We start from the raw sequence: 17,541 nt of genomic DNA, 5'->3' as shown, positions 1-17,541 counted from the left end.
ATTGAAGCTGCCTGTAAGATTGTTTGAGCAAGACTGGGCATCGAGGGTGGACATAAAAGTAATGTGGTTCTTCAGTTGACCACTAGACTCAAATCCTGATGTAATCAAAAACTGTAGAGAAGACTCAACTCCACTTAACTTCAGTGCATGTTCCCTGGCCAGATTGTAATTGTTGGAGGAGACTTCAATAAGGCAACAATCAATTGGGATGGTTATAGTTCTGTTAGTCACGGGCTTGTCAAGACATCCTGTGAAACATTACTAAATGACTTCTCTGAAAAGTGCTTGGAACAGGTAGTTCGGAACCCCTTCATGATGGAAATATATTAGATCTGATAGCAAGAAACAGACCTGACTTATTTGAGGATGTCCACACTGAAACTGGTATCAATGGCCATGAGGCGGTTATAACAACAATGAATATTGAAGTACAAAGAGCAGTTAAAACATGTAGAAAGCTTTATATGTTCAGCAAATTAGATAAAGAAGCGGTAGCAGTATATCTCAGGGAGGAACTTAAAACCCTTCGCTCATGGCAGGAGCATGTAGAGGAACTATGGCTCATAGAATAGTTGACCATGCACTAGACAGATATGTATCCAGTACGACAGTTCATAATGGGAGTGATCCTCCATGGTATAGACACTATAAAGAAATCTATAAACAGACTACTACATAATCTATATAAATCGAAGCTTCCTGCAATGGGTGTTGTACCACATATGAGACCCTTTTGGTGTATTGTTATTGAACTACAGTTGGTAGGGATGTGGGTCTTTTGTGGTGTCACTATCTTCAAATGTATTTCCAAGTGTTGCTGCATGGAAGCAATAATTTGAACTTTTTTTAAATATGGGCCACGCAGGGTAGCTGCACGGTCCGAGACGCCTTGCCACGGTTCGCGTGGCTTCCCCCATCAGAGGTTTGATTCCTCCCTCGGGCATGTGTGTGTGTGTGTGTGTGTGTGTGTGTGTGTGTGTGTGTGTGTTGTCTTTAGCATAAGCTAAAGTTAGACTAAGTAGTGTGTAAGCCTAGGAACCGATGACCTCAGCAGTTTGGTCCCACAGGAACTTCTCACAAATTTCCAAATTTGAATATGACAAATATCTTACAGCTGTTTCAGACTTCGGAGGCTTATCAGGCTTCTCATACAAAGAAAAGCATAGGCAGAAACTTAATTATTGTGTCCAACAATACATAATAAGCAAGTGGTGTCGACAGGTACTAACAACATCTCTATGCCATCTCAAAATCTTTGACTCTTTAGCCTAACAGCCCGCTCCATCTTGCTTCTGTAGTTCGCTGTATGACTTGCTGTAATGTGGACGTTTGTACTTACCGATACGAAACATATTGAGTCTTACAGTATTAAGTGTGTGTTACTTGGGCTACAACTCACCTGAATTCCCACAAGCATTTCTGTAGGAACTTACAGGGCAGAAAGATATTGTTCCCTTATTATTGACATCTTTGGGAAAATTAATTTGCAACAGCACATAATCATTCATAGTCTCTCTTTGGCCACCAAAAAATTGTTGAAATCTTCATAAACATTGTTCTTAATATTGAACATATGTACTCAGTAGTTTATTATGTAACCAACTCATAATACATTTTCCTCAAACCGACATGGATGTAACTGTTATGGAGAATAGAAGTGCCTGACAATACATGCACTCTGTTATGAAATTAGTACACACAATTAGTTTTTTTTACATCAGTCCTCATGACCCACACTCACAGCTTCAGTACACCTGTAACACTTCTCCTCCCTTTCGAACTTAAAAAAAGTTCTGCTGTGTACATTTTCATCAGTTTTCTGACAGACCCACTGTGAAATCTTCTCTTGTGTCAGCCTTTTCATGTCAGTGTAGCACTTGCACCCTACATCCCCAGTTATTTACTGGATATGTTCAAGTCTCTGTCTTCCCTTACAATTTTTATCCTCTACAGCTCCATTTAGTACTTTGGGAGTTACTCCCTGATATCTTATACATTTCCTATCATCCAGGCCACATTTCTAATCAGTGTTCTCTTGTATGCTCTTTCTTTGCCGGTTCTGTGGAAAACGTCATTCCTTTCTCTAGTATTTGCACAGGCATGACAACACTACTAAACAACACTGTCTGCACAATGTACTGTAAAGGCCGATGGTGGCTCAACAACAAGCCAAAGAACAGAATCCTCCAAGAGAAAATGAAAACTCAGCATGAAAGTCAATCTATGTGGAAGCAGAAAGTCCGAAACTGTGTAGAGATGTGCACGTGATAAACACATCACAATGTATGGCAGGTTCAGGTGGTTGAAGACTGAGCATACGGAAATGGAATGACATGAGATGCAAGGTGAGGTCTGCAGTCGATGAACGCTGCATTAGAACGGCCCCTCTTGGCTTACTGCGACTGGCAGGTACACTTGTCAGTGGGTCCACCAATACCGTGCATCATGTATACCCCCATGGCAGCTGTCAGCACTATTCCGTCGCAATAACCACGCCATCTCATATGTTTCCCTCACAGTCTCCACTGGTGTGGATACTTACTTACCTTATCAGTCCAACTAATTTTCAGCGTCCTTGTACAGCACCACACCTGAAACTCTTAGATTCTTTTCATTAATGGTTTCCTTGCAGACCAGTGCTGTGCTCCAAATATACATTTTCAAAAATTTCTTCCTCAAATTATAGCCGATGTTTGAAACTAGCACATATCTCTTGGCCAGCAATTCCCTCTGTGCCTACACAAATCTGCTTTTTATATTGTCCTTCCTCCGTCCTTCTTGTGTTATTGTGCTTTGAAGGTAGCAGAATTCCTTAACTTAGTCTACTTCGTGGTCCCCAGTTTTGATGAAAAGTTTATCGCTAATCTCAGTTCTTCTACACCTGATTATTTCTGTCTCTCTTCAGTTTACTCTCAATCCATAGTTTGTGCCTATTAGACTTCATTTCATTCAACATGTTCTGTAGTTCTTTGTTTTCATGAATATAACAGTATCTGCAAACCTTATCGCTGCAATTTTTAACCCTGAATTTTAAACCCACTCATTTATTCCCTTTGAGCCATTTGGTGTGTAAATTGAAAAGTAGGGGTGGAGGAATGCATCCTTTTACCACACCATTTTTAGTCCAAGCAAATTGTTCTTGGTTTTCCATTTTTACTACTGCCTCTTGATTCTTATGTATATGTAATCTCAAGAAACAAAGATGCTGTAACTTACCAAACGAAAGCGTTGGTATGTTGATAGACAATAAACGCACACACACACACACACACACACACACACACACAAACACACACACACACACACACACACGCACACACACACAGATTTCAAGCTTTCGCAACCCAAGGTGGTTTCGTCAGGAAAGAGGGAAGGAGAGGGAAAGACGAGAGGATGTGGGTTTTAAGGGAGAGGGTAAGGAGTCATTCCAATCCCGGGAGCGGAAAGACTTACCTTAGGTGGGGGGGGGGGGGGGGGGGGGGAGGGGGGAGAAAGGACGGACACACACACACACACACACACACACACACACACACACACACACACAGATATATGCAGACACACGCAGACATATGTAAATGCCAACCTTGGGTTGTGAAAGCTTGAAATTTGTGTGTGTGTGTGTGTGTGTGTGTGTGTGTGTGTGTGTGTGTGTGTGTGTGTGTTGTCTCTATCAACATACCAACGCTTTCGTTTGGTAAGTTACAGCATCTTTGTTTTTTGATATATTTTTCCCACATGGAATGTTTCCCTCTATTATATATATTTTACCCTATAGCTTACTGTAGTTTTGTGAGATTTTTAAGCTCTCTAATGCAACTACTAACTACTTTTTCAAACACCTTAGTGAGTGTCCTCTAACGGACCCTCAATTTTTTCCCATCCAATACAATATTTTTGTCAGCAACTTAGATGCATGAGCTGTTAAGCTCGTTGTAGAATAGTTCATGCATATATCTGCTGTTGCTGTTAGCGGAATAGTACATAAGTTCTGTTAATCTTGGACTCGAATAGTGGATCCTCTGTCTTCCATATTGCCTCCTGTTTCATCCTCAGTCATATCATCATACAAGTCCTCACCCTCATAGAGGCCTTCAGTGTACTCTTCCCACGTATCCGCTCTCTCCTCTCTGCTTAATGGCAGAATCCCCATTACATTGTTAATTTTGGTTGTCTTGCTTTTAATTTCACCAAAAGTTTTTTAGATTTTTCTATATGTGGAATCAGTCCTTCCAACAACCATTTCTTTTTAGATTTCTTAACATTTTTCCTGCATTCATTTCACCTTGGCTCACCTGCACATACTGTTTGTTGTGTTCCCAAGTGACTTTAAAACATTTTTGTGCTTCTTTCTTTCTTCGATTAATTGAAGTATTTCTTCTTTACAAAAGTTTCTCTGTCCTTGTACCTATGTTTTCCAGTCCAACTTCTGAAACTGTCAATTTTAGAGATGTCCATTCCTCATCGTCTGAACTTCACACTATGGTATGCATTATGGCAGTGTGTACAGCCTTAGACACACATCGTTATTTCTCAGTACTTCAGTATACCATTTTGTTTTGCACATTGATTCTTCTGGAAGAGTTTCTTGAACTTCAGCCTTCTGTTCATCATTACTAAATTTTGATCTGTTTGTAACTGCTGCTAAATATGCCTTACAATCCAGTATTGGAATCTCTGTCTGACCATGGTAATCTATATGAAATCTTCTACAGCTCTGGATCTTTTCCAAGTGTACCCACAACTCTTGTGATTTTTAGCAGTGTATTTGTTGTCATCAGGTGAAATATATTGCAGAACTCAATTATATTTTTTCTCTACTATTCCTACTACCAAGCCCCTATTCTCCTGTAATGCTTTTTTTTCTCTTCCTTTGCCTACTAACATATTCCACTCACTCATGAGAATTAGATTATGGCCACCTTTTACATATTGAAAGACCCATTTAGTATCCTCATACTTTTTCTACCTCTTCATCTTCTGCTTGTGATCTTGCCATGTATACCTGAACTATTGAAAACAGTGACATTGAAAGGACAAATGGCTGAACAATATCAATTACTCAGATTAGTGTTTTTTTAACATAAAGGAGTGAATAACAACAATGGAAATTTGTGATGAAATAAGATGTAAAACAAAGGACTAGCAACCACCCACCTGTAGCTGACTTGTGGCGCATAGACACACACAGCAGAAAACTGGCTTTCGAACTTCTGCTCTTTCTATAGATGAAGTATACATACACTCATACCCAAATGAGTGCACCCGTGGTCACATGAGACTCGCCACATATTACATAAAGAAGTGAGGTATTAACTCATAAGTCTTTGACCTCCTGCTCATTTGCATTTTCAACCATTTAACGGGGAAATCACATTAGGAGGCTGTTTGACACTGATTTTTTGGGATTTTTTTGTGGGAAGAATTAATTATAATATAATCAGATTTTGCTATCATTTCAGTCATATTTCAAGCAGTTTTTGTGAATTTTCTGGAATAATTTCAGCCAAAAATAACAAAGTTACACAGTGATGTCTGCCGAAGGTTGTGTATATAGTTCACCAATTGTGTGCAGTGTAGCCCTTCCGATTTTCATCTGAAACCAAAAATGTTTTTATCTTACATTAATAACTTATTTTCTAGGAACATGAACCTCAGTGCGTCTGAAAATAATGAAAATTAAAAATTTTGCAGGCATTGGAGCAATTTGCTTAGATTTTCACATTTTTTATTTTTTTCTCTAGAAAGAAAGAAAAATACCCTTAAAATCATGATATCATCTCACAAGTTGGTTCATCATACAACTTCATAAAGAGTCATACTATCAGTTTTCATAATGATCGGTTCCACACTTTTTGAGTTAGACTGCATGCAAATGTGAAAAAAGTCATTTCGAGAGAAACGCATTTGAAAAATAAATTCTCTGGAACTAAAAATTCAAGGAAGTTAGCAATAATGTAGAATGCTTACCGATTAATCTCTGATTCCAGCATCATATAGTAATCCTTCTTCTTCCTCATAGGCTTCAGTTTGCAGTTGCAGCAGTGCTTTCCGAGATTTCCGACCTTCCTTAGATTCCAATGAACTAAGTTGATTCTGCTGGCTTGCCTGCTGGTTAACCATTTGTTTGGCATAATTGAAGCTTTGTGTGCCTACTAAAATTCCTGCCTTGTTCATGACCCTCAGAAGGGATGAATTTCCTTCATTGAATAAGCCTGCTGCTGAATATGATGCCAATTCAACGACTTTTATTCCAGAGTGCAAGTATTTAGGAGCTAATTGCCAAATAGCAGAATTAAAACTTTCATTCGTGTTTTGTGTGTGACCACCAAAACATCTCTCCATTAATTCATCCCTTGATAAATCTTCATGTATTGGAAGAATTTCATTTTGTACATAGGGGTAAAATGGAGTAGGGTGCAGTTGATGTTCCATCCCAAGAACTGTTCATTTCTGCCACTCACACCACCTGTCTTCTCCCTCTGGGCAATACTCATGTTAAGGAGTTCCATCCATGGAAATCATATGATAGTATGTCACCATAATTGCTTTTTCCGTGTCGTGTGCACTATGTCTTCAAATGCTAGTCCATAATAAGTGCTGAGCTTTTTCGCTAATGACTCTACATCTACATCTATACTCCGCGAGCCACCTTACGGTGTGTGGCGGAGGGTACTTATTGTACCACTATCTGATCCCCCCTTCCCTGTTCCATTCACGAATTGTGCGTGGGAAGAACGACTGCTTGTAAGTCTCCGTATTTGCTCTAATTTCTCGGATCTTTTCGTTGTGATCATTACGCGAGATATATGTGGGCGGTAGTAATATGTTGCCCATCTCTTCCCGGAATGTGCTCTCTCGTAATTTCGATAATAAACCTCTCCGTATTGCGTAACGCCTTTCTTGAAGTGTCCGCCACTGGAGCTTGTTCAGCATTTCCGTAACGCTCTCGCGCTGACTAAATGTCCCCATGACGAATCGCGCTGCTTTTCGCTGGATCATGTCTATCTCTTCTATTAATCCAACCTGGTAATGGTCCCATACTGATGAGCAATACTCAAGAATCTGACGAACAAGCGTTTTGTAAGCTACTTCTTTCGTCGATGAGTCACATTTTCTTAGAATTCTTCCTATGAATCTCAACCTGGCGCCTGCTTTTCCCACTATTTGCTTTATGTGATCATTCCACTTCAGATCGCTCCGGATAGTAACTCCTAAGTATTTTACGGTCGTTACCGCTTCCAATGATTTACCACCTATGGCATAATCGTACTGGAATGGATTTCTGCCCCTATGTATGCGCATTATATTACATTTATCTACGTTTAGGGAAAGCTGCCAGCTGTCGCACCATGCATTAATCCTCTGCAGGTCCTCCTGGAGTACGTACGAGTCTTCTGATGTTGCTACTTTCTTGTAGACAACCGTGTCATCTGCAAATAGCCTCACGGAGCTACCGATGTTGTCAACTAAGTCATTTATGTATATTGTAAACAATAAAGGTCCTATCACGCTTCCCTGCGGTACTCCCGAAATTACCTCTACATCTGCAGATTTTGAACCGTTAAGAATGACATGTTGTGTTCTTTCTTCTAGGAAATCCTGAATCCAATCACAAACCTGGTCCGATATTCCGTAAGCTCGTATTTTTTTCACTAAACGTAAGTGCGGAACCGTATCAAATGCCTTCCTGAAGTCCAGGAATACGGCATCAATCTGCTCGCCAGTGTCTACGGCACTGTGAATTTCTTGGGCAAATAGGGCGAGCTGAGTTTCACATGATCTCTGTTTGTGGAATCCATGTTGGTTATGATGAAGGAGATTTGTATTATCTAAGAACGTCATAATACGAGAACACAAAACATGTTCCATTATTCTACAACAGATTGACGTAAGCGAAATAGGCCTATAATTATTCGCATCTGATTTATGACCCTTCTTGAAAATGGGAACGACCTGCGCTTTCTTCCAGTCGCTAGGTACTTTACGTTCTTCCAGCGATCTACGATAAATTGCTGATAGAAAGGGGGCAAGTTCTTTAGCATAATCACTGTAGAATCTTAAGGGTATCTTGTCTGGTCCGGATGCTTTTCCGCTACTAAGTGATAGTTGTTTTTCAATTCCGATATCGTTTATTTCAATATTTTCCATTTTGGCGTCCGTGCGACGGCTGAAGTCAGGGACCGTGTTACGATTTTCCGCAGTGAAACAGTTTCGGAACACTGAATTCAGTATTTCTGCCTTTCTTCGGTCATCCTCTGTTTCGGTGCCATCGTGGTCAACGAGTGACTGAATAGGGGAGTTTGCCTTTTCCACCAAGCTTTTTAGTTTTTCGAATGTTTGAGTCAAGTCCCCATTTTCTTCTGGATGTGACCAATAAATTCGCTTTTGAAAACTTTTTATGCTCATAAAATCTAAAGGAACGCGAATTTCGCTTTGAAATATTGACAGCGTAGTCTTGGATAGTTGAGCTAATGATTTATGAAATAAAAAAATTGACTTTTTGAACCTCCTAATGTGGTTTTCCACCTTAATTTTAATATTAACTTAAAGTATAAAGTTAAATCTCATCCTCAAAGATTGAAAATAGTTATGTACAAATCATTTTATGAGAATCAAAGATAGCTAAGACAACCATGCAAATTGGAAGTGTGAAAACACACACACACATACACACACACACACACACACACACACACACACACAAAAACAAAGAAAGAAATTGCATCATGCTGTTAAAATCAAAGAATACGGTGAGTGTAACCGAGTTACCTTCAAAAGAGGCTTTTTCCAGTCTTGGCAATCCAGGGTGCTTTCTCTGGGACAATTGAACCTTAGTTTTGGCTGGCACACTTTGACTAGAAGAAGGGATCGGTTGGTAGGACATGTTCTGAGGCATCAAGGGATCACTAATTTAGTATTGGAGCGCAGCGTAGAGGGTAAAAATTGTAGAGGGAGACAAAGAGATGATTACACTAAGCAGATTCAGAAGGATGTAGGTTGCAGTAGGTACTGGGGGGGTGAAGAAGCTTGCACAGGATAGATTAGCATGGAGAGCTGCATCAAACCAGTATCTGGACTGAAGACAACAACTTACAATATCATGTTTCATCACGTGTTAGGACATTTCAGTAGTTCTGTATCATTGTTGACTTCATTTAGCAAATCCTGAGCAATTAGCATTCACCACTGTTCTGCTCAAAATTTAATGATTTTGGAACAAATTTTCCTGTCAAACATTTGATTGCCAAAACTGCCAGAAAAAATTTCATGGCATTAACCAGTTGATGTGCCAACATTTTCAGCTATTTCTGTGATAGTGACTTGGCAATCATTCATAATCATTTCCTTCACTTTCCCACAATTTCATTAGTTAATGATATGTTGGGGCATTTTGCACACTCATCATCTTCAGGGCCTTCATCAAAATGCTTATACTGGTTCAGATAATATCTAAACAGACCTAGAAACTAATGGTTTAAGACTTAATCTCACAAAACTCATATTATCCCATTTTTAAAAAGCAGTAATGACTGTTGGGCACCAGAAATATATGTCAGTGACCACATGCTGACAGAAACAGTGTGTGGTATTGCATAATGCAGATAACCGTACATCTTGCAAAAGCCATTTTGAGGACCCTGAACGCAGTGGTTAGCACACTGGGCTCGCATTCGGGAGGACGACGGTTCAATCTCGCGTCCAGCCATCGTGATTTAGGTTTTCCGTGATTTCCCTGAATGATATTTTAAAGAAGTATGTGGAAATGCATATGAATTTGTCCTACATCCAAGCTAATAATATATTTATTATATTATAATGATCGTCAGGGCCACATGAGTGATTGAATTCACAGTAGTATTAAAAAGTTTTGTATATGTAAAAAGGTGTTTAATGTATAAATATTGTGTACTTAGAAATGAAGTATAAAAATTAATACTTCTTTAAAATATGATTTGTTCCAATAAAATCCGTCTTAATAATATTAGTGAAAGGATGTGTTGTGAAATTGTATGTGTTGGGAGGGTGTCATCAGGAGGAAAAGTTTGGAAAGCTCCGCTTTATGTAAACTGTACTTCCTAACGCTGACTGTACCTCTGTTAGATATTCACCTGTTAATGTATCGACTCATTCTACACCTTGAAGATTCCCCTTCATGAGATCTACAGAACTGGATTGGTGAACCACTTGTAATCTCTTGGTTTTTCTACAGTAGATTCACCAAAAGCAATATTTAACATTTCTAAAGCTTTGTGAAGTGAAACATGTATGATAAACAGTTTCAACAAGAATAGAATAGAAGCTTTTGAAATGTGGTGCTGGAGAAGAATGCTCAACATTATATGGCTAGATCACGTAACTAATGAGGTACTGAAAATAATTGGAGAGACAGGAATTTGTGGCGCAGCTTGACTAAAAGAAGGGATCAATTGATGGGGGGGGGGGGATGTAAAGGGAGACAGAGGAGAATACAGTAACCAGATTCAGAAGGATGTAGGTTCCAGTGGTTATTCAGAGATGAGAAGACTTGCACAGGATAGAGTAACATGGAGAGCTGCATCAAACCAGTTTTTGGACTGAATATGACAGCAACAAAGCTTTGTTCCATTTTATTCTGTTATTACAGAAAAATTTAATAGAAATTCTGTGATCTATTTTCATACAAATTAAATAATCACCAAAATTACCAAAATACATTTAACCTTTTTCATAGCTAACTGACTAAATATTAAGAGTGTACAGGTACTTTTCATACACGTTCACCAATGCAACAACACATCTGACTAATGCTACACACAAAACTATGAAATACTCATAATTTTGAAGACACCACACTGGTCTTCATATTTTATCAGTGCAACATGTTAGCTGGTGAAAGAAGTGCAAGGGGTTGTCATAATGTTAATTACCACTTAATAAAAATATTTCATTCCTGTTACATACTGAAATACGGGTGCCGTAGTATCATGGCAACTCACTGGAGGAGCCAAAACAAATTAACGCAATCCACTGATAAACTGGAGATAGGCTGTGTAATGTTGTTTCGGCCCCTCCAGTGGTATGGTAGGTTACATGTACGTGCAAGCAAACAAAACAAATTATCTAACTTTATTTTTTGGGGTGAGGATTAAAACTTCGGCTACCCCCCATGTTGATTCTCATAAATGTAAATAAATTATGTGTGCTAAATACTTAAGTGTCAGCCTTACTATCACTCTAAGAGAAATCTGGTTCATAAAAAAAACTGGGAAAACTGACAATAGATTGAAGGAAGCACTTCAACCATGTGGGTAGCAGCAAATTAAATTCTTTGCATGCAACTGTACTGTGGTTACTCCTTCAAGAATATAGAAAATCTTTGGCATCTGACATGCGTAAACTACAGCTAACTGTTTTAATCCTGCAGAATGTGTATAATCATATTAAGATGGTGGTGGTGGTGGTGGTGATTGAAACCTGGTGAAAATTGCTATGTTAAGTCAATTCTGTAAATAATTTTTTCCCAGATGTCATATTTCAGTGACTTTATGAAACTTTCGTGAATCGTTGTGGACATGCCCATAGTAAATAAGACATTTTGCTGTTTGTGTGTATTAAAAATGTTCATGAACATAAAATGCAAAGTACAGATCAATAAAATCTACTACTTCTTTTACTAGGTGGCTTTCGAGGAGGGAGGCCAAGTGATCGTGACAGATTCAATGACTTTGGAGGTATGCTTTTCCGATTGATTTTTATTTTTTATGTTCTTTCCTTCCTTACACCGAGCAAAATATCCGTGTGACTAACGTACAGGTTTAAATTATCGGTTTTTCCCAATGTTGCAGGTGAGAAATCAATTCACAGAGGAATGTCTCTTGCCAATACAGTACATCAAAAATATAGCTTGTCTCCATCAGGTACTACTGAATTGTAAAGAGGCTTCATCAAGCTTATATGTCCTCAACGGAACAAACTGTATTAAGTACGCTCCGAATCTCATATGAACAGTCTGTAGGTAGTTAGTTGCTGTTGAAAGTTTGAGACATGTTGGTTTACATATTTATCTTTAAACGGCAACAGACCTAACAGGGAGCAGTCACTAGCTACTGGGAGTAGGCACAGTACAGATGGCAGAGAAGAGTTAGCGAACCTTCTTGGCAGTTCAGTTGTACGTATGGGACTTGGGGGGGGGGGGGGGAGAGGCAAGTTACTACTTTGAAATATTGTGCCAGCAATGTGAACTGGGTCGCTTCCAGATGTTTCCTAACAGTCGCACTAGCATAGAGATTGTTAACAGGATGTCTTGGAGTCCTTCACCATGTAAGAAATAACATATATATGAACCAAAGCACTGTGTTGCTGAACCTGTGGTCAGTAATAGAGCAAAGGGGGTGCAAGACGAAGTGAACAGAGAATTGGTTAGAGTTGTCATGAGAGCTAGGATGAGCGCCTAGGTAGCTTGTTGGGCTCTTACTTCACTACAAAAAGTTATGTCTCCCATGAACTTCTTTTGAAGACTTGGAAGTGAAATTTTCAACAAAAGCAGGTCTTTATAGCATATTACTACTGTGAATGTGATCGTTAAAGAATAGTGAAATAGTGAAGCACACACAGTACTGCAAATGGTATTAGATGAAGCCAATGAGTGGTCTAGAAATCCCGTTGATTAGATATTTTTCCTTACGCCAGAAGACTACAAAAGTGTCTTAGTTTCATGGTATGGCAGTGAACTCAATAGTATGGAAGGAGGGATGATGCACAAACAAACGAAACCCACTCTTCATTATTGAGTACCCAGTGTTATTCTTTCTAACAAAGAGGGTGTTATTCTTCTCATCACAAATTGAAATTTCTGTGCAATTATTGTCCAACCCATCTTCCATTCACACTAAAGTGTAATGAAAGTTTCAGATGGGCTTTTAGCATATGTTGGAGCCCCTCGCAGCAGAGTGCGCCTAAGGCAAAGAACCCCGGCCCTCCCCGCTATAGTTAGGCGTGGTGACTGTTTGAGACGGTACCGAGAAAAATGGAATTATTTTTTAAAACCTATATATTTTCAAATTGCTTACACAACAACCTTATCCCCTCCAAAATACTCTGTTACAACTAATACATTTGTCCCACTGGTGCTTCTACTGCTCGTTTTTTGAAATCATCTTTAGAAATGGCAGACAACTCTTCCCACATGTTTTTCTTGACTGCTTGAGTGTTGTCAAATCAGTGTCCTTTCATCTACATATACGTCTTCATGTCCCTTTCCATGCTTGGAGATAAGATAGCACAGAGACAGATCAGGCAAATAAAGTGCATGGAGCAGCAGAACAATGCCATTTTTAGCCATGAACTGTCTAACAGAGATGGCTGTGTGTGCAGGTGCATTGTAGTAGTGGAAGAACCAGTCTCCTGTCTGCCACAAATAAGAGCTTTTTTGGCAAACATTGTTGTGCAATCTTCCGAAAACTTCGAAATAAAAGGTTTGATTGACAGTATGACATGGGGAACAAACTCTGAATGAACTACATCCTTGACGTCAGAAAAGCAGATCAGCATCGTTTTGATATTTGATTTGATGACATTTTTTTGGACGGGTTGACGATGATGTCTTCCATTGATTTGACTGGTGCTTTGTTTCTGGATCATAACCATAACACCATGACTCATCGCCAGTAGTGACCTTTGACAGAAAATCTAGATCAGTTTCATGCTATTGTTTCAAAGCACAAGGTGTTTCAACTCTGTGCTTTTTATTGTTAGTCAGAACCTGAAGAACTTGGCAGCAACCCTTTTCTTTCCCAAATCTTCCATGAAAATTTGCTTAACTGAGCTCCAAGATAATCCACTAATCTGTGATAGTTGATCAATTGTCTGTCAATGGTCTGTGAGCACAAGCGCTCGAATTTTTTTCGATATTTTTGTTGATCCAGGCAGTTGAAAGACGTCCAGAATGAGGTTTGTTATCAATCGACATATCACCAATTTTAAATCGAGCAAACCACTGGTACACTCAAATTTTTTCCCATAGCCTTAACTTTTTACGCTGTTTTCAACATTAAAACTGTTTCAGCCGCATTTTTGCTGAGTAGAAAACAAAGGTTCACAGCTGCAGATTCAAGACTTGAACTTGCAGTCATAAAAAGTGAAACATGAAACAGTGCTAGCAAAAATAGTCATTGGAGATGAACAGAACAAAAGGTCGACAACACAGGGGGCACTGAACTGGCAATGAGTTTCACTATACATCGCTAGCGGCAGAAATGCTCAGTTTCTTGGGTAGCCCGCGTATAGTAGGTTCGATTGGCCTCATTAATTTGAAGGTGTGTGGAAAATTGAGCCTTGACAGAAGTTGATAAAGCATACCAGCCCACACTGTGCATGCTGTTTTCTGAAATATAGAAGTAATAATGTAAATAAATGTTTGTCTATACCGTAAGAGTGTGTAAAATGAAGTAAATTTTACCAGCTGAACTTGTCAAACTTTTCTTCATCAGGTGCTGACTTTTCTCACTCACCTTAATGAAAGGTGTAACTACAGAAACGATCCAGAAAGTAGTGTCTTGACAGTTACATCCAATTTCAACTTGCCCTGTAAAATAATAGTGAATTTTCAGAAATAGGCACTTTTGCTTCAAAATGGGTTTGAGAAAATTGCTTTATCGTAATTATATCGAGAGAATATCATTTAGTATTTTTTCGGTAAATCAAGAGGTTTGTAAGGTCCACTAGCCATTTTTCCTGTAAATATAGAATTAAATTGATTAATGGTGGGAGTAGAAACAGTTACATCTTTGATTTTACGCATATAGGGTGTTTGGAAATCACTATTGCAGACTTGTGGGATTTGTAGAGGGGACTGAGTAGATAATGTTTTGAATTGGAACCCGTGTCTAGAAATGTTCTGTTTCTGTACTACAACCTTGTGAAAACATGTTGGTAATGCGACTGCTTTTACAAGTAAATTATGAGGCATGAACCAGTACATCACTTGTTTTATAATTCCACTCACTAATAACCAAAGCAACAAAAAGGAAACAGAATCGGTTTTCACAAACACTGTTGTTTACAGAAACTTCTCTCCTTGGTGCACCACAGTCATGCCTATTGATGGTGAAAGTACCACTTTCTCCAAGTTCTGGCATAATTGTGGCGAAAAGGATATGCAGTGGCATCAGACATTGTGTATAACAATCTTGATAAAGGTAACGAGCTGCTGTTCCATTACTGTGAGCTTTGCCACACAGAAGGAATACGTCGGTGTATTCTGCAAATGTGTACTCAACCTTGTTGCTCTCACACACACTTGAATGAGGCTGGAACCAGGTCAGACAGGTTGGATAGACGTCAAATGACATCAGCCAATCTGGCATAATCAACCCCCCCCCCCCCCCCCCCCCCCCCCACACACACACACACACACACACACACACACACACACACACACACACACCACGATTGCCCTGTTATTTACCAACGTAGCAAATATGTTTTCAGATGGAAATGATACTTTTCCGGGCATGGGTTCCTATTCAAAATATTATTTACTCACTTCCCTCTACAAGTCTGTAATGGGAATTTCCAAAGACACTGTCTAAGGCTAATTATTACTTTACTGTTATTCCTCAGTAACAAAGTGTATAAAATAGCACATATAATGAAGCAGTAACAGGAAAAAATATTGTGCCTGCAACATTTCTTGTGCACATCTGTTGTGCTCCTTTAAAATGAGAAAGAATAAACCTCACAATGCAGGATATGACTGAGTATCTGTATTAATCCTGGTAAATGTACTTTTGGCCTCATTATGATTGACAAGCTAGTGTGACATTGCAGATATTTCCATGTTATCACAGCAGTTGACTACAATGCACATACATGTAACCTCTATTAAATGCCAGTGGCAAAAAAGAATTTCGCACATACTTAATGTTTCAAGGTGGTGGCGGCGGTGGCGGAGGCAGAGACTGGAACAGGGGTCCACCTGGTGGCAGAAGTGGACCACCACCACCCCCTCCAAGTGGAAGTTTCGGTGGTAGACCACGGCAAGAGGAGAGAAGAGGACCACCACCTGTGGAAGAGATAAGACCCAATCCAGGTGAACTAGTTGCAGAATATTATTGTTTGCATGGTGTATTAGAAATATTGTTCACAAAACATTCCTAAAAGATTTTTACAGAATTCAGTAAATTCACATTGATACTTGATTGCTGTCCACTGATTACAATTGAATGAGTAGATCTGCAATAAGCTATTTTTACCATTCCTAGTGATATACGGTATAACACGCTTGTAGTGCCCATTTTCACAGCAGCTGTATATAAATTGCAGTTGTTGCAAAACAGGCATTTTCTTTGAGACAACTGCAATTTATATACGGTACAGTTCACTTTCTGCATATTCTAATCACTAGGGACCAGATTGTTCAGTATGCCCATGCTACATCATCTGCGCTCTGGAGCCAAAGACAAGATCCTATCTTGTTTCAGTTAGATCTGGTTTTCGTGGACAGAACTCCACCGCGTGGAAGGAGGTAATATCACTTCTCGTATGGAATCCAGGGAATGATTGTTCCAACCCTGTTACCAAGTATAGCTCCTACCAGCTGTATGCATAAGACTCTGGAACGAATGGTAAACCTTCACATTTTATGCACTCTCGAATCCCAGGATAGCCTGTGCCACTCCCAGTGCATGTTCAACTATTAGTGTTCTACCTTTGACAACTTAATTCTGCTGGAGACAGTGATACAGGGTTCTTTGTTATGATGAAACCATTTAGTCAATATGTTTCTCCTTTCCTAGGAAAAAGCGTAAAACACTACTTGGGAGACAGAACATCCTTCGCCAGGGGGGGAGGAGGTCAGCATGCTCTGAAGGGTAACTTGTCCAGGCAATTCAGCATTTATACATTTCTGGTGTCATAGTTCAGTGAATCATGGCGACAGTTGATTGTGGATTTTTAATACATTAAAAGCAGCTTTGCATGTGGAGACATCCGTTATCACCCTCCAAAGATTGTGATGACACAACATTGTAAGGGTGTTGTGACTTTGCTGTTGAATGTCCCACATACATCATAATCATCTCACTAATATGATTATTGATCAGAATATGTGGTAAAAAGTTGCATGTCTTAAAAGAAGCTGCATCCTAAAGCAATGCCAAAACTGGAATACTGTAATGTACCAACAGATGCAGTGACAATCTCATTGTTCAAAACTAAACTTCCAATTTGTCTTTAACAGAACATTTACATTCCGCATGTGTTACCTGCAATGCCAGTGAGACATAGGCTTTTAATGCAAAAGACATTCCAAGAACTGATGGGTGCTTGGTGGACAATGGAGAGATGGGTGATGGAATTACTGGGAGAGACAGGGAGACAAACAAATTGGGCATAAAGCAGACAGGAGTGGAACAAATAATGAAAGTTACGTAGGGGTTGGCAGGACATACGGAAACATACAGCATTTGCTACGCACATCTGGAAATGGAAACAAAGGAATATCTATGGTGGGTTCAAAAAGATAAGATTGCTAATAAAAGGTTGGTAAATGACATGAAA

At 39.3% G+C, this 17,541-nt stretch overlaps 1 protein-coding gene across 3 annotated transcripts in view; it reads left to right on the top strand.

The window, feature by feature from the left end:
- LOC124545418 (eukaryotic translation initiation factor 4H) overlaps positions 1-17,541 on the top strand; it is a 70,007-nt gene that overhangs the window by 3,562 nt on the left and 48,904 nt on the right. For all 3 annotated transcript variants that reach the window (XR_006967622.1, XR_006967623.1, XM_047124336.1), the window contains exons 4-5: positions 11,661-11,714; positions 15,914-16,072. Coding sequence is in view for 1 of the 3 variants with exons in the window: in XM_047124336.1 (XP_046980292.1) it covers positions 11,661-11,714; positions 15,914-16,072 (213 nt within the window). In the remaining 2 variants the exon portion in view is untranslated. The remainder of the gene's footprint in view (positions 1-11,660; positions 11,715-15,913; positions 16,073-17,541) is intronic.

Source organism: Schistocerca americana, chromosome 8 (assembly GCF_021461395.2).
Source record: "Schistocerca americana isolate TAMUIC-IGC-003095 chromosome 8, iqSchAmer2.1, whole genome shotgun sequence".
NCBI lineage: Eukaryota > Metazoa > Arthropoda > Insecta > Orthoptera > Acrididae > Schistocerca > Schistocerca americana.
The sequence above is the reverse complement of the archived record's forward strand: the minus strand, read 5'-3'. Positions and strand labels throughout refer to the sequence as shown.